Here is a 22,723-nt window from a genome sequence, read left to right on the forward strand (position 1 = left end):
GACAGTCATAGGAAAATAGAAAGAAAATCCCTTTCCTCTTTGTTACTGGCTGCAGAGGGCTGTGAGTTTGCTTTGTATGACAGCCACAGTGACACCAGCTGGCCCCTCATGTGACATGAACTTCACACCATATTAGCCAGTGCTGAATAGGGGATTGCACCTCCCACACCCTGTCCTTCAGGCAGATCTGCCCTCGATCATGGTGTGGCTGTTTTGTGAAGTGCAGTGAGGCTGGGAGGAGAGGCCGGGCAGGGAGGATGGCTGGTGTTACTGGTGGGGGTTGTGCAGTGGGTGCTCAGACATGGCCTAGTTCTAACAAGCTCCCCTGTCTTTGTATAATTGTACATTGTAGTTTATATTTTTGCATCAAGATGCAGCGACTCACAGTGGATCTGGAGAAGAGTGCAACTGAGCTGCCCCCAAAAGTGTTCAACCCACCATTCAACAACACCTGCCCAGGTAGGAGCACCAGCAGCTCTGTGGACTTGGCATGGGATGTTGTTCAGGCAGCCAGATATGATGTCCAGCAGTGACAGCTTGCCACATCTGTCATTTTGCTTTCATGATTGTCAGTCAGCAGTGTTTCCACAGCAACTACTAAGCCAGTTCCTGAGCTGTGGGAAAAGGGTGGAGGATAAACTGAGGTGTAAATGGAATTGAACTGGTTTTCACTGTCAGTGTTTCCATTGTTTTCTCTGCCTGTTCATTGCCTCCTCAGAGCAATGTGGTGCTCTCAGTGGGTAGGGTGGTAAGAACTGTACAGTCCTGGGTTTCCTCTGGTTCCTCCTGCAAAGGAGGTGCCCCAGAGCTGCTGGCAGCCAGAGGCACAGGCTGTGTGTCTCTTTTTCCAAACCTTTTAGCTGATCTCAAGGGAACAGTCCAGCTGAGCCACTTGCTGACTCTGAAAAAGTGTGTCATTGATCTTGGATATGAATCCAGGAGTGTTGTCCTGGTTGTGGAATTGTGATGTGTGTTCGTATGTGTTCAGCTGGGACAGACCTGAAAGTGGAGCTCTTGGAGCCCCAGTTTGGTGCTGTAGCCACCTGAGCTGCCCCAATTTTGATTCACTGTGTGTCATTCAAGGACTTCCAGACTCAGCCCCTTTCATGAGCACCTCAAAGGCATTAAAAGCCCAGGTACACTGAAGAGAGTCCTTGAGCATCCCATTTGCAAAGTCCTTCTGGTCCTACAAAAGAGGGAGAAAGACACATCTTGAGTGAAGGAGAGAGCAGCTGCTCACATCCTCTTCTCAGTGTCTCCAGCATTCAGTCATCCCTTTTTCACTTGTGAGGCATCTCAGCTTTCAGGCAGAACCCACCTGGTGACCTGCAAAACTCCCCTTGATTTTAATGGGCTTTTGAGTGAGTCCAAGTTCTGCTCAGGTGTTTCCAAGTGGTTTTGCTGGAGTGAGGCTCCTCAGTCGCTGCTGCAGCTGGGATTTGTCACTTTTCAGTTTTACATGTGTAAAATCTGTCAACCTGCCTTCCAGAAGCTGAATTTTCTGCTGTCTATTCCTAGGGAAAGATGTCATTCCTGAAAGTGCCCAGCAGTTCCTCCTTGACCGTCAGTCCATCTTTGGGAGCGACCTCATCAGCTTGCCTGAAAGTTCATCACTTTATGTTCCTTCTGAAAATATAGCTTCCTACATGTCCTCTGTGGGTGTCCAAGGGGATATCCCTCTAAACCTGAGTTCTTCCATGGACAACAGCCAGTGATTTAGCTTCCAAGATATAACAACTCCCTCCCACCCATCCAAGCATCCACAGCTTTGAATGTAAAGAAACAAAACTGACTCAGAAACCCACAAGAGAGTTTCTTTTTGTGCCCTTTTTTCTTTTTTTCCTCTCTCTTTTTTTTTTTTTTTTCTTGAGTAGATAGAAATGGTCAGTAGCTGTTGCATTACCCTCCCTGCACCTGGATTTCAGTGTTTTTTAAAACAAAATACTACTTCTGGTGCTTGCTCTGAGGGGTAGTGACAACTTGCCAGGATTTTTTTTTTCCTTGAAAATGCTTTAGAAATTTCAAATATTTTAATAAAATTTAAGTGAAGAGTAGCTTGAAAGTCCATCTGAGACTTCATAAAATAGTGATCCTGACTAGTGCCTGCAATGGCAAACTGTTGGATTTTATTGGGTCAGCACAGATGAGCTCAGATACCTGTTGTTGATTCTGGTTTTTTAATAGGAAAATAGTTCTACATGCCAGTCCAATGCTCTAAAAATATTTTTTATTCATTTTCTGTGTTTGATGGGATGTACCCATTCCTCCTAGGGTGAGTAGGAAAAAGATCTCTTGGGGTGTGTAGAAGCTTATTTTCTGAGTGACCCCACCAAGAATGTGCCTCTGGCTCTTAGAGGAGCTATAGACCATCACAGGCTGCAAAACATCCCATGCTGAGTTGAGAGCTTTTGTTGTTTGGGATTTGTTTTGCCCCAAATTTGTTTTCTCTTACATAAGGCAGGGCACTCCATACTTTAAAAATAGAAAAGGGATGGACTTTTCTGCACACACAATTTTCTGTGTGCAGAGAGGGCTGAGGGAGTGCACTCTGGGTTTTGGTGCTGGCTAAATATTCCATGTCCAGTCCAATGGTTTGGGGTTTTTTTTGTTATTTTGACCTGTTCTATTTCCCCTGAAGATGTGCCTGTTGGTTTATTGATGTTTGGAATCTGATTAAACAGTTTAATTTATTGGATCCCCTTTTTAGAAGAACTCTCAGCTGCTCAATGTAGGAAAGAGAGGCAGAATGGTTAGTCCACCATGTCCCACAAATTTTTCTTCTGTCCTTTGTGCATCTGAGACCAGCCTCAAAGGCTGAACTAACCTTCCCCATCCATGTGGTTTCTGACAACTGAGTTTCTCAACAAAGCAGAGCTTTGTTTTTTATGCTGTAGTTCTAATGAGAACGTATTATTTATCTCAGTATCTTCTACCTGAGTTGCTTTTCCTTAGGAAGGTTACCCAAATGCAGTAGGACAGACCCAGGAAATTCAATTAACTCAGGCCTCCTAAGGGCTTAGACAGGGAGGTTTAAGCTGTGCCAGTATCATTTGAAGAAATGCTCTGCCTGCCTTCATTGCCATGACAATTCTTGTTATGAACCACGTTTCTGAGCATTGTGGTCAAGCATCATCCATCCCAAAGGATAGCTAATCAGTCAGATGAGTGCAGGCTTCAGATCTCCTCAATAAGACGAGCATTTTAAAAATGGACCTTCCTGTCAGCCCTTTCCTCCATCCATTTATCACTATGTGAACAAATGTGTTAGTTCAGAAACATTCACTTTTGAGCACATTTTTGCCCAGCTCATTCCTGTGCTGGGAGCTGTCACTCCCTTGGTGGTGTGGTCTGTGCAGGAGGTTGTGAGGGCTCCTGAATTAATCCTGGCCACTGTTTCTGTGTTCAGGACTAAGGGAAAATTCCAGCAGCCCCCACTGGCCTGGTATTTAGATGATGTGCTTGAGTGTATCCTGGACAAGGTTTTTCTTTTTGACAGATTTGTGCTTAGAAATTTTACCTAGATCAGCCCATTTCCACCCTATTTTGCCCTTTCCAGCGATGGAAAGTCATTGAGTTGCACTCTGTTTACTTCTTTTCTCATAGGTAATTGAAAACTGCCTGGTGTCTCCTGACACCAACAGTGCATGTTCAAGATTTGCACCCTTCTCTGAACTTCACACTCTAGGCTGCTGTCATGTTAACACTGAATGTACTGATGCAACAAGTATTTAAGCACATGCTTAACTTCAAGCTCCTGAGTAGTTTTGCTGTATTTTTGTGGAGCCTGTCACATGCTTGAGGCTGGGCATAGGCTTGTGTCTGACTGGATTGTCTGGTTGGGGTTGAGAAGTGAGCCCTGGGGCGAGCTGCCCGTGGGCACAGCCAGGAGCAGCTCGGCCTGGCTCTGTCTCAGGCTGTGTCCTACAGGGCAGGCTCAGCCTGTGCTCGTGGGGAGCAGCCTCTCAGGAGGGTTCGTGGGGTTTTCTTTAGGCTTTTTGCTTTACTATAAACATGAGATTGGAGCTTGATGGTGAGAGAGGAACCTCCAGGAAGAGCACTCAGGAGCCATTCCTGTGAAGAAGGAAGCTTGTGTTCCTCAGCTTTTTACACTGTTAATTTTATTGAAGGTGATGTGCTGAGACTGCGTTTTTGCACTATGCTGTACATTTGTAAAGTTTTACAGAAGACACTAATTAAACATGTTTCCTTTTTCTCATTTAGTCCTGCTTTGGCGTTTCTCTCACTCCCTTGGTCTATCCCTTACTCTTTTTCTCCTTCCCAAGTCCTCAGTGACAAGTGCAGACAGTTTCTAAGCACTCAGAGATTCCCTGGTGAGGGCGCAGGGGTGGGATGTGGTCACTGTGTAACACACAGGCGCTGGGGAGACCTCCCATGTAGAATGTGGTGAAGTAAACACAGCTTGGAAAGCTGCTGACTTCTTCTAACTAAAATGCCACTCAGGGTGGATATAGCTGCTAAAATCAGGATCACAGTAAAATAATTTAAAGTTCTTGAAACTATTTGCTGCTTTTTCCCCTCCCCCATTTGTCCTGTTTTTCTTGCTTTCAGTGATAACAAAACTCCAACTTCACTTTTGGAATTACTTTTTTAAACCTTTTGTTTGCAAACATAATGTGATCCTTTCTGCTTACTTGTTTTTAGTGTAGTAAGGGGATACCAGGAGAGGCATCAAAACACAGCATGGAAAATGCAAAACCCAAAGTCCTCAAAATAGTCCTTATCCAGCTTTCTGTTGGAAAGGGAAGCAGCTACTTTTTTAGGATGGAGCTCATACAGGTTGGTGCTTTCTGAAGCATTTGCAGTTTTCTGAAGAGCAGATTCCTGCACTGGTGCTTTCAGATAAGCCTGTGCTCCACAGGCCCTTGGCTTACTCCCACCCTGTCCTGGAGGCCAAGGCTTTTGCCAGCATGTTTTAATTTGTGCAAGGTGGAAAAGGAATTAAATTTAAAGCAATTGTGTTGCCCTCTCTGAGGGCTATCACAATTATTTTATGTTACTGTGAGGTCTGGTTCTCTTGCCACCAGATGGCAGCTAAGCCCACTGATAGGAAAAACATCTTTTCAACAAGCCCACAGTAATACTTTATTTTTTAAAATTTGCACATCTATAACAACTGTTCAATTCGATTTATTAAAAATTATTAGAGATGTATAGAAATATGAAAAAAGACATTCACCTAAACTTGGCTATATTCAAAATCCAGATCCTGAGACAGACCTCAATGAAACACAATAAAAGCAGCAGATATAAGTGTATGTTTCATTACAGATGCCCTAAAAGGTAAAATGAGATTTTCTGTGCATGGATGCTATTTCTGCATCTTTTAGGCACAAACAATCATAATGCCAAGGAATATTAGATCAGTAAAATATCCCATCAAGAAGCAATCTCTATTTACCATTGGAGTCTATCTGCTATGATGTACACTGGTACAGACTTAAAAGAGAAAACACCAAGTGAAAATATATGTGCTTACAAATAGAATTTTTGTATAGTCAAACGACAAACACACTGAATTATACTTGAAGCTACATCTGTAATGAAACTGATATATAAACATGTAACTAATGCATTTTGAGAGGGATGCAAAGGCACAAATAACACAAATAGACCGGAATTTAACCTCCAAACAGTAGTTTTCAAAGTAGTGAACAGGCAGCTGCCCTGAGGAGCTTGCAGCCAAGGGCAGTGAGTTTGGTATCACAGTGTTATGTCAGTTTTAACAAATGGTCCCATTGCTGGCCTCCATATTTTGGGAATATTTCCATGCGGTCAGTGCACTGTGCTCCAGATCTGGTCTAGTTTTTTCAAAGTGATTAATCCAATTCACTCTCACCATCCTTGTCACTTTGTGCTTTAAGAGGACATCCTTCCCCCTCAGCCAGGCCCTGTGATTCTCCATCACTGCCATTCCCTGTTAAAAGCACAAAGGCAAAGGGTAAATGAAATTCACTCATGGTCTTTAATACTGAACAAAGAAATATAGAGCCCAATTTTTAAAAACCATTTAAATTAAACTGAGTAAGAAATCCTCTATAAAAAAAGAAAACATTTTACTTCTTAACTTATTAGGATTCCCACATAAATAAAAGGAAGAGGTTACTGTTACTAAGAACCTTCAACAGGAGCTGAACAGATCCTTAATGTGTCTGTGATTAGTAATGTCACTGTAATCTTACCATCCTCTTCCCATGAGCTTGAGCCATCTGGTTGATGACAGACTGGTGACAACAGCAGATGATCCTTGGGCTCAGTGATTACCTCTTGTATCAAGGGCTTCAAAGGGGCTACCTCTTTATCTTTCTCCTGGTATCTTTCTGAATTTTCAGGCTCTGTAAAGAAGCTTTTGAGAAGAGGTCTTAAGTGCTCCTTTTCATGCTCTTTATGGTTCTGACATACATTTGAAAAAATTGCTGTTGGAACTTCTTCTACTGAGCTCTCAAGGATGCTTTTATTATTTTCCTCTAATGCAGAATTGCTGTCATTTGTCACTTCAGAAATTATTTCAATCTTTGGGTGATAGTCCTGCTGTAAAGGTAGAAATGTAATTGAAAAATTATTCTTAGATATAAAAGCCAGAGGATGGGGAAATATCTCTTGGATCCATGTAACAGTTGTCAGCTTTACTGTGCTGTTCTCATAAAATACATGGAATATATGGAATATATGCTTCACCCATAGCTCTGGTGCTTTGTGAATGAATAGTAGGTTAGAAATTTCTCAGGCATTGCCAATGAACTGACCATGAACCAATGACCAGTCCATAAAAAGAGCAGTGTGTGGGCTCTGTTCTAATATTTTACTCCAAATAGAAGAGGAACCTGACCAACATCTTCATCTCTCTTCAGCTGAGAACTGAGCAGCCTTTGGAGCAGGACAGCTGCTAACACAGCCTCCTTCCCTAATCCTCTTTCCTTGCCTTCTTTTAATCGGAGACTTTGTTGGCCAATACATTTTGCAACTCTGTTATGAATCTCTGATCAAAAGGGACAGTTGACATTATCTTGGAAAGACTTGTAAGAGCATGTACAGCCACCCTCTATCTCCAGCAAGGCCAGTATGATTCTATGATTAGCATAAAAATCAAAACTTTTAAATTTTGTTGTCTTCTTTTTTTTCTTTTTTATTTCTTCTTGTAGGCTTGTGCCTACAAGATTAGTTTGAACAAAGAAAAACTCTAAGGTGGACAAGGGACTGGCCTGCAGTAGAGAGGAGGAGTTTCAATTTCTCTGTGATTTCAGTTGGAAAGTCAGATTTTATTCAGCAGCAGGCAATTTGCACCATATTAATAGTGGTGCAGTATATTTTAAGACTAATCTTCAGTATAATTCTACATCCTATTAAGAAATTAGTAACTATTGCATTACTGATCATAAGTTTTTATTCTATTTTTGCTACACAAGAATATAAAAAAGTCAGATTTAAACAAAGGAAGATTTACATGTGGATACGAACTGCTGAAACCATCCATTTTAGTTTGTAAATGCATAAGTGATTGCATCTCCCAGCATTTCACAACTTAGATTATCCTAATTTTGTAAAACCTTTGTAAATCTGTTTAGGGAACTTTCACTACTGGAAATTAATGAAATTCCTGGAATTAATGAAAATGTTACCTTTTGAAAAAAGATTTCCTCTTCTGGGGGAAGCTCACTTACAACTACATCTTCTAAATCAGGCAGTTCCTGAAAACAATCACAGATCAATAATCAGTGGGAAGTGCTACTGTAACCCATGAATGTTGTATTTTCACATGAGAAATGACATCTCTGGCTCATTGGACAACTTCTTCAAAGCACTGCTCATCAGGGTGTGAGGCCACAGCCAGCAGGACCCCACTGCCATCCTCTTACAGGCACAGTTTGCTGTTAAGCAGGTGTGGGAAAGGAAAAACTCATGTCTCCAGAAATAGCAAAGGGGAAAGCAACAGCCCCAATGCCACACTGAATGCTGTTTTCCATTATGCTGTGTAATTATGAAGAAAGACAGGATAAAGAGTAAGGCATCACCAGGATTTTCAAAGCAAACATGGTTTATTATCTTAGCTGTCTCCTGTCCATTCAATAGACTTAATCCCAGTTGCAACCCATCTGTATGGGTAAGTGCCAAATCAGACTTGCAATCTTCCTGAAACTGCATATCAAGTAAACTCTGTTAACCTAAATACACCTAATAAACCAATGTTTTACTGTGAATGCCTCATAATTAAGACAGAACTGCAAACATGCTGAGAACTGTTTTTCCTCAGAGAGGCCAAATAATTTCAGCTTTCCCCTGGAAAATATCTTGGACAACTATAATTTGCTGACGTGAAAGGGAACACAAAAATCACAGGTAGAAACTAATACCTTTTTGCCAATTTTTTACTATAGGTCAATACTGGGATAAACACCTCCTCTTGTTTTTAGGTATTCTTAGCCCTTAATGACTTTGTAGCAGACTGCTTCGTGTGGTGGCATCAGAAATATCTGTACTGTCCTGTGTGGTGAAGATTATTACACAATTAAAATAAAGAAAGGTAATTTCTCCCTCCTGATATGAGAGATTTACAAAAATTGCATTAAAAATGTACAAATTAAGACCTGAGACTAATGTGGAGTTGGATGTCAATAGGGAGATAACTGTTAGTCTTGTTTCAGTCATCATGGTGCATTTGTAGATCAACTACAAGTTAACCTAGTTTTGGTACATGGGAATGTGGTTCCCACACTGCCAAGGCACATGCAGCAACAGGAGCTTGTTTCTACTTGACACAGGGATGTCATAACCACCCACTGCAAATCCTCCTCCACTCTTCTCCCTTATATTCCTCCTGAGACCATCTGGAGACTCAGGATATGAATAAAGGCAGTGGTGCTGATCCAGAGCCTCTCACCATCAGCATCTTCCCAGCCATTCCCTGCTATGTCAGCACTAAGACTCTTTGGAATATCTGCAATAGGGTAAGTACTGGAGGCTGTTGGGAGAGGCTCTTTCTGTGACTAAATGTTATTGGGGAACAAGTAGCATAGAACACTGAAATGTGCACTAGTGTGTGATTTGGGTATGGTTTTCCTTCTGTAGAATTAAAATAGTCCCACTTTTTACATCTTTAAAACCTTACAGATGTGTGCTTAAGAGTTACTTTTATACTGCCTTGAAGTTTGTGCACAGGATCTTTCTATGGTGCCAGAGCATCAAGGGAAAAACAAACATTCAATCAAGAAGATCTTCACAGGTACCTACAGTGTCAGACACTGCAAGATCTAGTTTTAAGAGTAATATTGTGCATACTTTAATTGCTGCCCATTCTCTCCACTACCTTTTTAAACCTCTGATTAAAAACAGCTAAACAGGAGGAGGCAGCAGCAAACCCTCCACTGAAGCAGCAGGCTGAGCCCTTCAATAACAACATGGAATTTTTGCCTGGGAAATTAAAAGCATGGCAAAGATGTGAGGCTTTTCAGCCAGTAGTTAACAATGGCAGTATAGGGTATCAGAGAGTGTATCAATACACAGAGTGTATTGGGAAATCATAAGCTCAGAAGTTTTTATTGCTGATTATATCATTATAACTGACACTGTCAGTTGATCAGCAGTGGCATCTATGTCCTCCTCATGGTTAAATGTGGTAAACATGTTTAAATGTTGCATCATATAGACATTTTAGATAATAGATACAGACATACTACAAATGTCAATCACTTATTATATATCTGAATAATGTACATTCTGCTGTTTTTGGAAACTGACATCAGAGTTCTATTTTGAGAATTAACTTATAGCATCTAACACTGCTGGGTAACATTTACAATGAGGGGGTGCTATTTCTTCCCTATGGTTTTTCTGCAATAATTCACATTTTCAACTGCATATTTCATTTAAGTTTTGATTAAGAGAACAAATGTGTCTACTAGATTCTTTTCACTGTGATTTCTATTTTTATATGAGAACCCTTATTAGCTTCTCCAGAGAAATCACAAAGATAGAAGGTCAACTTCAGATGATTTACAGCACAAAAGGATTTATAGGATAAAAAATGTAAGGACAAAATGAACTTTGGAAGCATTTTTCATAAATGCTCCACTGGAGAGAATGCCCCAGCAACTTTACTTTTTGATTTGTTTTTTCTTTCTTTTTACTTTCCCTTATAGTAGACCTTTCTTAAAACATACCCATATAGTTTTATTAGTCAGAATGTTACAAGAATTAACTTGAGAAGACAATACACACTTGTGAACTTCTCAAAGTCTGAATCCAATACATACTTCAAGAGAAAGTGTCTCCAGTGTCTGCAGTTTGAATTGTTCAATTTCTGCATATTCCTCCCTCTCAGGAAGCACGGCCTTGTCAGTAGCTGCCTCCTGTCCTGGCAGATCTAGAGAATAATCAATAGTCAGTTGCAGAGAACTAACTGAATAAAAAATGTCTACATTGCAATAGCAAGCACTGCAGAACCAGACTGCTGGGGAGTGACTACCACTGCAGAATTCACAGCTCAATCCAATGCTTTGTCTTCCTATTATATTCTGGGTCTCTCTTCTACTGTATAAATTAATATTTGCATTTTGCAATATGTTCAACAAATCTATAAAAGCATTTCTCCATGTGTGAAGGTACAAAACCATCTCTAGAGCAATGTTGGCAGCTTCTGTTGGCAGACACGCTGCCCAGTTTATGTGGGAGCAAGGGAAGTCTGTAAACTCTCCTGGCCTTTCACTAAACCTGGCATGTTCGAGAGGAGGAGTTCTACTTTTAAGTTGCAGAAGTTGCAGGTTAAGCCTTCAGAAATTTACTATTTGTTGTATTAAAAGAATATTTTACCCAGTATTGCTTGATTTCACCTAGTCACTGTGGAAACCGAATGGAATGTTTTTATGTATGAATTAGTTAGCTGGAGCCACAGCAGAGGCAGTGCTGCACTAAGACAGAGGTTGGTTCATCATCTCTGCACGCTCAGTTTGGTTTGGCTCTCCACTGTGTACGTTACCGTCTGTCTCCTTGCTGGAATGTGCACGTTTGGAAGAGTCTGGTTCCTGTGCATCCTCTTGAACTTCATCAGGCACATTTCCAGATGAGAAATCTCTGTTACTTCCTCTATTTGGTAGAAGAGTTATCACTTCATTACAAACATCAAAGCCCTCATTTTTAAACTTCTCAGTCTTTTCTTGAACTTCTTCTTCTGATCTATTTGAAGTTTCTGATGTATTAGAATTTCCATCACCATCTTTTGAATTTGCAGATGTTCCTACAGAAGAGATAATTTCATTAAAATTGCTGAGCTAATCTACCACTGCTCATTTTAAATATCCAAACACTACTACAATGGGCTAGAATATGCATCAAAAGCTCCTACTTTGAGCAGCTATTCATGGATGAGTAGTCCTCCCAAGACTACAGCACTGCTGTTTTCCCATCTCAACTCCCCAGCAAACAGAAGTTCCCCAGGAAAAAAAAATTATCTAGAGAAAATGCTTAAATAATAAATGTCTGGTATTTCCAATACTTTGAAAAGGCTCACAAGTGACTACATATTTAAATATATCCTTGAGGATTTTGATGGATCAGTAACAAGTGCTGGTTACCCTCTCCTTTGTGCAATCCACTTGCTTGAAGAGAAAGTTTTACTTGTTAGTCAATCCAAAATGTATCAGATAAAGACTCCTCTGCACATTCAGACTGAAGTGGTCACAGACATCTTCCAAAACAGTAAACACACAAACCTTCTTGGGTACCTGTTGCAACTCCTTCCATGCACTTTTGTCTCCTCTTTTCCTCTGCTCTTTGCCTAATTGCTGCTAACGCATCAATGCTATCTTGGATTTTTTTTCTCTCTCTGGTTTCCCATTTTTCCCTTTCTGCTTTCTCAGCTTCAAGCCCTCCAACAGCCCAGGCTTCTGCACAGGCTCTAATGAAAACACAAAAGCTCACTGTAATACAGCTATAAAAGCCCACCCTTGCAATGAGAGAGAAATTTAAAATAGCTTGCAACAGCACAAAATAGCTGCAAGAGAAAAAATGCAGATAGCAGTGACAATCCCTTATGCAACAGGGATGTTAATTTATCTCACAAAAGAAACAGAGATATCTAAATGCTGGTTGGTGATCACACCACCAGAGACTGGTCTCATCTTGGCTCAGCTGTTCCAGATACCTGCTCAGTTTCTGTTGAAATCAGGATTTGCCTCTGGTCTACAGACCTGGCATGAGGCAATTCTGTTCAAGAACTAGTTTGTAAAAAGATACATTGCTTTTTTCCTGGTATGTTGGATGTAGAACTCTGTAGTACAATATTCTTCTCCTCGAAGCCATCTACTTTCAATAAATAATACTGGTCAATCTTCCTTCCATGACAGTATTGACAAAAAATGGATGAGTGATTGTTAGCACTTGATTCCTTATTGCTGTGCAAAGAAGATGGCTGTGTTTCTTACCTGTCCTTTGGGAAAACTGGTCTGTCATCCAGGTATGTCAGCTGTTTTAGTCGAACAGTGAGTGTTTTTCTATAATTGGCAATTTTTCTTATCACCTCATTTCCCATCAGATTCAGCACATGCTAGAGAAACAAGGGAAACAGTTTTTAAACTTGAGTAGCAAAAACCCCAGCCTGGATATGCACTTCTCCTGTCATTTCAAAAGCAAGAAATGAATAAAACATCCAAGGTGTTACAGGTGATCTACCAGAAACAAAGTAATTTTTAATAACATTTCTTTTAGATTGATGCCTACTGAGCACTCAACTACCCAACAAAGCCACTCCATGGGGCTCACCCACACACAACACAAACCCTCAGCTATTTTGGGCTTACCAGATTGGGCATGGTCTCCAGAATAGCTACAATACTTGGATCACTTAGATTGTTGTGGGAGAGGTCAAGAACAGAAATACTTGGGCATTCCTGCAAGTGCTGGATGTCTTCCACTGTTCGTAACTTATTGTGAGCGATCTGCAGAGTCTGCAGGACTTTCAGACAAGCTGTCAAGAACAGTACAATGAAAGGAAAGAGTTGTTGCTTCACAGAGGGTTTTTTGAGCAAGTAAAAACCTGTATTGTCAAACTAATAGTTTATAGTGAATTTGGAGCTCTTTTCTAAATTTGTTATTCTGCTATATTTGCTTTTTGGCTAGGCCTCCAAAGCTGCTTTTTTCACCCCAGTGAAAAAATAGGTGCATGGTTTTAGGATGGTGGTTGTTTTTAATTCACATTTCAAAATATTCAGTTCCTCAAAAGCAAGAGCTTGTGTTTCAAAATTCTCCAATGTACACAAGTAGTCATGTACAGAAATAGTTTTTTTTATTTTCTGCTGAAGATAGAATCAATCTTTTAGCAGATATAAAAGATTTGGTAATTGTGTCTGGAACTGCCAAAGCACATCTTAACAGTAAAGTAAATGGTGAAAACTGGATTGTCAGCCTGTCTGCAACACAGATAAGTACTGAGATGGCATTAAAAAGTGAGGGAAAACTACCTAATTATCCTAGTTATCCATGTGAAAGTAGTTTCTATATATTTTCTGTTTCTCAACATGGGTTTTAATCCTCCACAGAAGCCCTGTGGGCTTTGGTATGGATATTGTGCAAAATTCTAACACAAATAAAACAATGCCTTGAAACTAGTGCCACTAACAAAAGCTTAGTCAGAGCTTAGGAAATATGGGCTTGCCAGAGGCTAAAACCTGTTGCACTAACAGTTCTTACAGAGATTCTCAATGGTCCTAATGTAGTTGTTACTGATATTGAGGGAATCCAGCTTTTGTAAGGGTTCAAGGTTTTCAATTTTCTCAATTAAATTGAGTTGCAAGTAGAGGCAACGCAATTCTTTCTGAGCCTCCAAATTCTCAATTTTTCTTAAGCCATTGCATTGCAGCCACAAACACTTCAGTCCAGTATATTCTTCAAGATTCTCCAGTCGGTCAAATCCTGCAGAGAAAAAAAAAAATGTTTTAAAATGAAAAGGCATTGGCTGAAAATGGCTCTTTGGACAAGAAACTTGCATTAAATCAGAGCTGCTGAAACAGCCTGAGAGAACACTGGCACTGAAGTTACTGCAATATTTCCACTGAATTCATGGCACTATTTCTGGCCCATAAAGGTAAAACCAGGTTGGTGCCTATTCTGGTCTGTATCTCAGCAGCCCTTTAGATGATAAATAATACATAGCAAACCCAAAGCCAAATGTAGAAGGCAGGATATCCTATTTATTTGGAAGAGTTCTTAGGCTAACTTGGACCAAGTAACAGCATCATGCAAAAACCTGCTCAGAGATCACCAGAGGTTGAGAAATGTTGATTCTTTTTTTTCTTGCAATAGTGTTTGCAAACACGCAGCAAGTCTTTACTGCTTATTTTCCTCTTGACCATTTTTATTTGGCAGTAAAAAAGTTCCAAAAGCTGGAAAAAGCTCTTTATAAAACACTTTAAAGAAAAATATGTATATTTATCTCTGAGTGCAAACTAGGTATTTTAAGACATTTCTCAGAGGCTCCTGTTTCAGTAAAAGAAACCAAAAATATGTCCCTTGATTCCTACTGATCATTTGGATGGCTCCACAAAGTGAGCTACATGTACAGTTTATTGTTCTACCTTCATATTGACTCGTTTTTTTTCCCAAATCCAGAATTATATAAAATTGTTTCTAATTTAGAAGAATGACTAGATACCTAACATTCTCTGCTAAAATGCTACTTAGATTGATCAAGCTAGACAGTCATGTCCACATCTTACCTTTATAATGCAAGTACAGTGTATCATTTAAGTACGGGGTCCAGTATAATTTCTGCTGTTTACAGATGTCTAGCAGAATCTTTTTTGTCATTCTAAAATAGTACAAGGAAGCAGAAGCAAAATAAAAAATGTATTTCAGTGCACATTCTGAGATCTTTGGAGTCTTTTGCAGATTCCATTGCAATACAATTAACAATTCTTTCACACAAGAGAAATAGCTACAGCTTTCAAAATTATACTAAAATAAAAAAAAAAAAAAAATGGGGCTGGGTTTTTTAGTGTGGCTTTTAATTTCTACCTTTGAAGTGAGTTACCAGGCCCTTCTGCTGAAAAGCAGAGGGTTCATTGGAAAGTGGGCAGGGAATTAAGAGAGTCCAACATCTTGGAGAAGGGCAATATGATTTTTATAATAGCTTCTGGTTCAAATGTTAGCTTCCTCTCCAATTATTTCCCCTGTTCCTCGTTGCTTTGGTACAGGACCTTTGGTGGCAGAGCCAAAATGCAGAACATCTTCTCAGACTAGAAAAATCAATAGTAATCAACCTAACATTTTATTGAAATGCTGATTCCAAAATAGCACTCAAAAAAGTTTTGATATACAGCTGTTGGTTGGCTGGGAATGCTACTAGGAATTAACAGAATACTTTGTTTGAACTGATGCAGAGAAATGGTTACTGGCACATGATTTCCACAGGAGTTTGCACAATTTTCTCCAGATCCATTAAATGACTTCATCATATGGTAGAATGTAGTTTGCTACTGTGGCCATAATACCCAAACGTCTGTACAGATGCTGGAAATATCACTAATACCTGATTTATCCATTAATCTCAAGTTCATCTTCAAAATTGTCCTCCAGAACTGAGATGAATACACAGAATAGCAAAACTCCTGATAATGCCAACATATTCACAAACAATGTGTTACCTTACAGCACCCCTCTTTTCTTCTGTCCTTTGACTGGATGAGCTGGTTCCAGACTCCTGATCAATACCTGATTTTTGTTCATTCTGTTGATCTGCTCTGGACATACAGTTGACTTCTTTCTCTTGAATTTGAACAGATTTGTAAATAAGAAAATGAGTTGCAGTTTAACAGCAAGGGTGGAGAAAGTGTGTCATGTTGCCAATTACTTTAGAGAAATATTAAAGAGCACTTGAATATGAATTTCAAGAAGAGAGTGTTTTAACCAAGATTTCTGCTGACATTTTTAATGAAACTTAACTTTTTTTACATAGCATCATAAAATAAACAGTAGCACTTGAATTGCTGTAATCTGCATTTTTTTTTAGATATGGAAGTCAGATAGTACCCATTATTCTTAATATTCTTATAATGTACAGTGATATTAAAGTACTGACACCAATGTTCTTATGGTGTTATATATTTTATACATATTTAATTAATATCAATTTGAGTTCACTGTAACGAGACTACAGCAACGGTGTATCAGAGTCATTCCAAGCACTGCTAGTCTAGCTCTTCTAAACATTTACCATTTTGCACTCCTTGGAAGGTGTCTTTACACTGCCTTTGATTAAATGCAATTTCAGTATTTGTCTCTTCAGATACTTGCCCTGCAACATTAACTTGCTCTGGTAGTTCATACATTGAAAGAGAAAGTGCAAACAAGATGATTGTACCAGCTTACTTTAAAATGACTGTAATTAAAACACAATAATCAGACATATTTAGTAACACAAAAGGCAATAGGCTGAAACTGATGTGCAAAACTTCCAGCTTAACATAAGGAAGACCTTCACTGGAACTGCTCGCCCAGAAAGGAGATATTCCAGCAGCACCTGGGCACGATCTGTGCCCTGCGCTCTGGGGTGGCTCTGCCACCCGCTGTGGTCCCTTCAAACCTGACCCATCCTGTGACTCTGTGGTTTACAGGCCAGCCTAGCTGTGTGATTACCCGGCAACAGGAAAGTAAAGAAATGTCGGAAAACGAAGTAAGACCACAGGAAGATAGCAATCAAGTATGCCTCAGTTATGTCAGGATTTCCAGTGACTTTGCTGGCAGAAAGCACACAATCGTATTTGCATCCCTGTAAGTATGAACAGCCGCGGTATGCAGGCTTTGTGTGCTGGCGAGCGAGCCGGAGGGGCTCACCTGTGCTGCCAGCGCTGCCCTCACGCTCCGTGTGGGCACCTCCGCTCCCGGAGTCGCCCAGCGGCGCCTCGCACACCTCAGGCGCCGGGGCCTCCCCACTGCTGCCGCCGCCCGGGTCTCCAGCGAGCGCCGCCTGCATTCTAACACCCCCCGAGCCGGTATGGGATTTACGCTCTGCCTTTGTCAGACAAAATGTCCACACCCCGGAGCGCAGCCCGAGCCCCGGCCGCCGCCTCAGCCGTGGCCATGGCGACGCCGCGCGCGGCCCCACAAGGCCCCGCGGCCGGTCCCGGCGGCCCCGCGCGGTGCGGGCGGCGCGGCGGGCGGAGGGCACGGCCCGGCCTCGCGGGTGAGGCGCCGAAGGGCAGGGCCGCGGCGGGGCGGGACCGCGCGGGGCAGCCCGGGGCCGGGAGGGCGCCGGGCCGGGTGATTCAGGGCCGGGCTGGGCGAGGGGCGAGGCTCCGGGCCGGGTGTTTCAGGGCCGAGCCGAGCCGGGCTGGGCAAGGGGCAAGGTGCCGGCCGGTTCGCAGGGGCTGCGCGGAGAGCTCGTTGTCCCGCCCTGGGACATCCTCCCTCTGCCGAGGAGAGGACGGATTTGTTTAAAAAATGTATTAATTAGTAAAAGCCGTGTGAGGCACAGCAAGAGTGGTGTGCGGTGTGCCGTGGTTCAAGGACAGCGGCAGGTGCGGCGCTTTTGGCAGCGCTGGGGATTGATGTTCTGTCTCTGAACCTGCTTTGTCTCTCCTGTAGCTTTTTGTCCTTGAAAGAGCCCGTTGTTTCTTTGTATCTCAGCTCTCTCATGCTGGTCGTTTTTGCCTCTCTTGCAAGTAGTTTTTCATTTTCCAAAATGGATTTTCACCTGTTCAGCTCCTGCTTGAATTGTTTTATTTACAGAATCGTTGATCATTGTTGGTTGCATATAATTGATTAATAGCTCAACCCTAAGAAAAGGACTAAACAATACCTGAACCAGTGAGGATGATGGTAGGTGACACTCAAATTTTAGCAGACTGACTTGTGGTTTTTCTGCATCAAAACTGTAAAACGCTGTATCTCAAAGGTTATCCATACAATCTGAACAGTTTACATGGCCCAAGAGGCAACTGTAATTGCCTGTATATATATTTTTTTTTTCAGGCTTGTGATCACCATGGCTGCAGTGGATCGATTTTCCCTCTTGTACAGAGAAATCAGTCGCTCCTGCAGTTTCTATATAGAAGCCCTGGCTGTTGTTGGAGCTTGGTACACAGTCAGAAAGTGTGTGTCTCTGGCATTGGACACTTACAGTGCGCTCAGGCTGCACGTTATTCCAAAGCTGAGTGGGGAGATTGATCTCGTCAAGAAATACGGGAAATGGGCTGTGGTCACGGGTAAGAGATGAAGTGGTGAATTTGGATGTGTTTATGTAAGATTCTGTGCCAGTACTGTGAAACTTGGTGGCCTGAGGTGCTGGGTGAGCTTTATGTCACAGGTTGGAGCCTGCATTATCTCTGCAGCTTAATCTGCCTGAGCAGTTGCTGTTGTTTATTGCCTTTATAAACTTATTCCTCAGGAGATGGGTGAGCTAAGTGAGTTGACTGACTGCTGAGAAAAAATTACAGCAATTGTTGCCCAAATTTGCAAGGTACATCTTGTCCAACTGCAGGTATACAGGTATACAGAGATGTAGACAAGGTCCTTTTTTTGCTATGGGGTCTTCATACATGCCCTAGTTCTTCAGCAAGGTTTCAGTTGTGTACCTCTGACAAACCTGCCTTTCAATAAGGTTCTCCTTTGAGCTCTCTCTTGTCATAGAAAATATGAAACTTTTATGAGGGGAATTGCAGAAGATGGTTGACAGTGTTGTCTTTACTGTTGTGTCTTTGAATTCAATATATTTAGTGCCACTGAATTCAATATATTTAGTGCCACATGATCTCACAAAAAAGAATAAAGCTATAATTGAAAGAATTGTCAAAGTAGAAGGCTGATGCTGCTCTGTTTTTCACTTGTGTATTCTATTGCTGTTTTCTCTTGCAGGTAGCACAGATGGTATTGGGAAGGCTTATGCTGAACAACTGGCAAAGCATGGTGTCAACATCATCTTAGTCAGCCGAAACAAAGAGAAGCTGGAGGCTGTATCCAGGAGCATATCTGAAACCTATAAAGTGGAAACAGATTTCATAGTAGCTGATTTCAGCAAGGGGCGTGAGCTTTACCCAGCCATTAAGGAGGCTCTGAAAGACAGAGAAATTGGGATTTTGGTGAATAATGTAGGAATATTTTATTCCCACACAGACTATTTTACTAATCTGTCTGAGGATACGCTATGGGACTTGATCCATGTAAATATTGCTTCTGCTACCATGATGACACATATTGTGCTGCCAGGCATGGTAAAGAAGAAGAAAGGGGCAATTGTGAATCTTTCTTCAGGAGTCTGTTATCAGCCAACACCAATGTTGACAGTCTATGGAGCCTCTAAAGTAAGTTGGGGTATAGTGTTAAATGGCATGCACTGGAAAGTATATTATAGGTTGGTTCTGAGGTGTTTTTTGAACACATTCAGCAAGGATGTCAGGATACTTTAATGTTTTCTAGGGATTTGTTTAAATATTGGAGGTGAATGATACATGTGTCATGCAGTAAACTCTTCACCCTCACCAGTGCTAGGCTTTGAACCAAAGTCAGTACTTCTGACTTTTGTGTGAACTGTGGCATGACAATCATTCTAGGAGAAATGTTGCCTTTCTCAGATGCACAAAGCAGAGAGAATTCTGTGGGTCTCATTGAAAGGGTCAAGAATTTCATGACTGCAGCTGAACTGTGCACATACCTCAAGCCTCTTGCATACCAGTATTTGGTAGCAAGAAGGGTTATACTCATGCTCAAGCCACTACTGTGACATGGAGTGTGGCCAAATCAAACTATTTCTTGTAATCCCAAGGAGTGTTGTGGCATATTTGAGGACCAGTGAAAAGAACTCTACCATAATTGTCCTTCCTGAAGAGATCCAGCCAGTAATGAATAGGACTGGGCAGCTGGGTGATGCTGGAAGAATGAATGCTCATGGTGATGGTGGGTTTACACTGGATGACATGGCACTGAATCCACAAAAGCAGCTGGGATCGTGGAAGGATCTCACCTAGATCCAGTGTCTAAATACAAGTGGTTATTGCTCCCAGCTGTCTGTGGCTGCCCTCTGTTATAGCCTTGCTCCTGACCTAGCTCTTTTATTTCCTTTGACCTGGAGCAAAGCTAGCTGTTACTACTCCAAGGTGTAAAATTCCTTGCAGACTTCCTTCAGCGTGTAAACTGGCTTATGGTTACTGTTTCTGTAGAGTATCTGCCTGTTTTAATGGGCCAAGTGTATGTAGAGCTGCACTCTGAATTAAAACAGTTAAAAGGCTTGAATGAAAAAGAAGAATCACAAATGTACCAAAGTTTCTTCATTTAGCTGAGATAATCCAAATCCTAGATCAGCAATCCAGTTTTAAGCCTGGCCTCAGAACACAGAATTGAGAACAAGTTGTAATATCCTAAGCCTCTTTATGCAGCAACAGTGAATAATGCTTGAAGTGGTTACCTTAGTTTTCCTAAAGCATTTGTAAGAGCATTTGTATAAGATGCTTTCCTAACAAACTGTTGGGAAAACATGTTGCAAGGCTGGTTGGGAGCAGAAAGATATTTGCTCACAAGCTGAGTCTGAAATGCTCTTTCTCAGGGAGAACTGGCTGTGTGGCACAGCAGTAGCTTCAGCAGGGAAGGCATCAGTGTTGCTGCCCTGATAAGACTGAGCCAGGCTCATTTTTCTGTCTGATTCCAGCAGTCCCAGTTATCAGCCTTGTGCTTTTCTTGTTCTGTAAAAGTAAAATGAGCTAAAGGAGGTAACATTAAAGGAGGATGCAAATTAACTTTTCTGCATAAGAGGGTCCCAGGAAATAACTAATCTGGCTTCTGGAGAAGTGAATGCAAAATTCACCTGTAAATGTATTAAAGAATGGGACTTTATTTTCTTCTTACAGGAAGGAGTAGGTAGAGCTGGCTGTAGAGTGTCCTTGCAGTGTCCTCAGACCAAATAAAGTGTTTGTTTTAGATGAAATAAATGTTTTTGTATTATTTTTAAGTAGAAATTGTCAGATTGTGGTAACCAGTCACTTTGTCCTGCAAGTTACTGTACCATAGTAGGTTTATAGCACATAGAAATGTTGATAATACTTCAGAAAATAATGTTCTATACAATTTATTAATATTCATTAACTATCATTAATATTAATATGCTGGTGCATAAAATATGTTAAAGCTTTTCTGTAATTTTAATAAAACTTTGCCCTGAGATTTAATTGTTAAAAAGAAAAACAAACAAACTCTCTTTCTGCTTTTGTCTTTCTAGAGCTACTTGGACTATTTCAGTAGATCACTGCATTATGAGTATGCCTCTAAAGGAATTTTTATTCAGAGTCTAGTGCCATTTGTAACTTGTACAAATATGGTAGCATTCAGCAGCACTGTATCAAAGAGATCTATCCTTTTTCCTACTGCTGAAGAATATGCAAGTCATGCTGTTTCTACTCTTGGATTATCCATAAGGACCAGTGGTTACTGGAAGCATGCAATACAGGTAATGGAATTCATTAAACTGTTTCATGTTTGTCAGTAGAAGTAAATCAGCTGTTTAGTTCCTTAGGAATCTGAATGAAAAGTGCTCATTCTGAAAAAGTTTAATATGTATTGTAGACTTTAAAGCATTGTGCCATGTTTTCTCACTAGTTCTCTTTTAGAAACTTATGCTTGGGCATGCTTTTTTTAAGATCATAGAGTGAATCAATTCTCCCTTGAAATGTGCAGCAGAACACAGACAACTTTTTACTGAAAAGCAGAATATCTCATTTCTCTTGCTGACTTGTCAAGTGTTTTCACCCTCTTCAGTAAACAGAAATAGCTTTTTTCAGTCTTAATATATTAAGCCTATTTGTGCTTTGGGGAAGAGTGGGTAGGGAGGATGGAATAATAGCAGGAAAAAGAACACCCCATAGTTTTTTTCTAAGCTACCTGGAAGCAGGTCCTCCATTTTTTAAGGTTTTCATTTTTGGGGCAAACTGTTTTATGCATGTTGGTCACATCTCATGTGTCCTACCTAGTGGCTTCCTATAGCATTGGGTTTAGTAGATGGAAATGAAGAAGTGGAGATTCGTCAGAAAGGAATAAAAGAGCCAGGATGGATTCTGGCAAAATGTGGCAATTAAAGGAAGTGGTCAGAATTGCTGTTGTGAACTTGATCAAATTGGGAGTCAGGATTTATTGCCGGACTTAACTGCTCAGCTGTGGGTGTTACATCTGAAACAGCTAAATATGTGTGCTTCCAAGGGGCTGATGATATCCAAGCACTTTTACCTTGCTTTAGTAGTGGCTTGAGAAACCGTTTGTTTACTTTAATGGAATATATCTTAATTTGTCCCTTCCTTTCTTTTTTTTTTTTCGTGTTTTCTTGTCTTCCTGTGTCCCTCCACAGTTGACGCTGGGCGAGTGCCTGCCGGAATGGATGTGGGCGTGGTTTGCACTCTATTTGAGCAGAATTCTACGCAAGGAAGCTTTGGCAGCCAAAGCAAAATAGGAGCAGCTCGATGTCCCACGAGACAATTCTGATCCCAGTGTTGCAAAAATATTTAATGAACCCTGGAGCACTTACTGTAACTTATCCATACCTTGATAAGGAAGCTGCGTAACCTAGACAGCAGAAGTCTGGATCCTCTCTGTATCCTTGTATTAAATAGCTCCTCTGCTGCTTTCCTTCATGACAGTGCTGATGTTTTTGATGTTAATTTCTATTCACTTTCTCATTGAGATAATTGGGCAGGAGCAGGTACAATGTTATTTCTAACAATAAGGGACAGTGCCTTACATA

General features: G+C 41.0%; 3 protein-coding genes across 7 annotated transcripts in view; 2 read left to right on the top strand and 1 right to left on the bottom strand.

The window, feature by feature from the left end:
• HSF4 (heat shock transcription factor 4) overlaps positions 1–3,857 on the top strand; it is a 34,566-nt gene extending 30,709 nt beyond the window's left edge. The window contains exons 13-14 of the mRNA XM_056501063.1: positions 372–459; positions 1,519–3,857. Of these exons, the coding sequence (XP_056357038.1) occupies positions 372–459; positions 1,519–1,715 (285 nt within the window). The 3' untranslated portion in view covers positions 1,716–3,857. The remainder of the gene's footprint in view (positions 1–371; positions 460–1,518) is intronic.
• A 31-nt stretch (positions 3,858–3,888) lies between these two features.
• Positions 3,889–17,137, bottom strand: DNAAF1 (dynein axonemal assembly factor 1). Of its 4 annotated transcripts, none has more exons than XM_056501072.1 (12): positions 16,840–17,137; positions 15,651–15,771; positions 14,724–14,815; positions 13,699–13,920; positions 12,810–12,976; positions 12,435–12,556; positions 11,736–11,908; positions 10,991–11,248; positions 10,269–10,378; positions 7,638–7,706; positions 6,201–6,546; positions 3,889–5,935 (listed from the first exon to the last, which is right to left on the bottom strand). In XM_056501072.1, the coding sequence occupies exons 1-12, from the start codon at positions 16,976–16,978 to the stop codon at positions 5,838–5,840; spliced, it is 1,917 nt and encodes a 638-aa protein (XP_056357047.1). In that variant the 5' UTR covers positions 16,979–17,137; the 3' UTR covers positions 3,889–5,837. The 4 variants fall into 4 exon arrangements, with proteins under 4 accessions (XP_056357047.1, XP_056357046.1, XP_056357045.1 ...); XM_056501071.1 differs by having other exon boundaries at positions 6,201–6,549; XM_056501070.1 differs by having other exon boundaries at positions 11,724–11,908.
• On the top strand, positions 17,126–22,613 carry HSDL1 (hydroxysteroid dehydrogenase like 1). 2 transcript variants are annotated; one of them, XM_056501073.1, is made up of 5 exons: positions 17,126–17,188; positions 17,977–18,209; positions 18,859–19,304; positions 21,212–21,439; positions 22,331–22,613. In XM_056501073.1, exons 2-5 carry the CDS (start codon positions 17,990–17,992, stop codon positions 22,430–22,432), a joined length of 996 nt encoding a protein of 331 aa, XP_056357048.1. In that variant the 5' UTR covers positions 17,126–17,188; positions 17,977–17,989; the 3' UTR covers positions 22,433–22,613. The 2 variants fall into 2 exon arrangements, with proteins under 2 accessions (XP_056357048.1, XP_056357050.1); XM_056501075.1 differs by lacking the exon at positions 17,126–17,188 and adding an exon at positions 17,503–17,522.
• The last annotated feature ends 110 nt before the right edge of the window (positions 22,614–22,723 follow it).

This window comes from Oenanthe melanoleuca, chromosome 11 (genome assembly GCF_029582105.1).
Source record: "Oenanthe melanoleuca isolate GR-GAL-2019-014 chromosome 11, OMel1.0, whole genome shotgun sequence".
Taxonomy (NCBI): Eukaryota; Metazoa; Chordata; class Aves; order Passeriformes; family Muscicapidae; genus Oenanthe; species Oenanthe melanoleuca.

What these genes read in the sequence shown, in the direction of transcription:
- HSDL1 (XM_056501073.1), top strand. Translation starts at nt 17,990, where the DNA reads ATGGCTGCAGTGGATCGATTTTCCCTCTTGTACAGAGAAATCAGTCGC. An exon ending in CAGTCTATGGAGCCTCTAAA is followed by an intron (nt 19,305 to 21,211) that starts GTAAGTTGGGGT and finishes TTGTCTTTCTAG; the next exon opens with AGCTACTTGGACTATTTCAG. An exon ending in ACTGGAAGCATGCAATACAG is followed by an intron (nt 21,440 to 22,330) that starts GTAATGGAATTC and finishes GTCCCTCCACAG; the next exon opens with TTGACGCTGGGCGAGTGCCT.
- DNAAF1 (XM_056501068.1), bottom strand. Translation starts at nt 16,978, where the DNA reads ATGCAGGCGGCGCTCGCTGGAGACCCGGGCGGCGGCAGCAGTGGGGAG. An exon ending in TTCCAGCAAGGAGACAGACG is followed by an intron (nt 10,379 to 10,990) that starts GTAACGTACACA and finishes ATTATTCTCTAG; the next exon opens with ATCTGCCAGGACAGGAGGCA. An exon ending in TGGAGACACTTTCTCTTGAA is followed by an intron (nt 7,707 to 10,268) that starts GTATGTATTGGA and finishes GATTGTTTTCAG; the next exon opens with GAACTGCCTGATTTAGAAGA.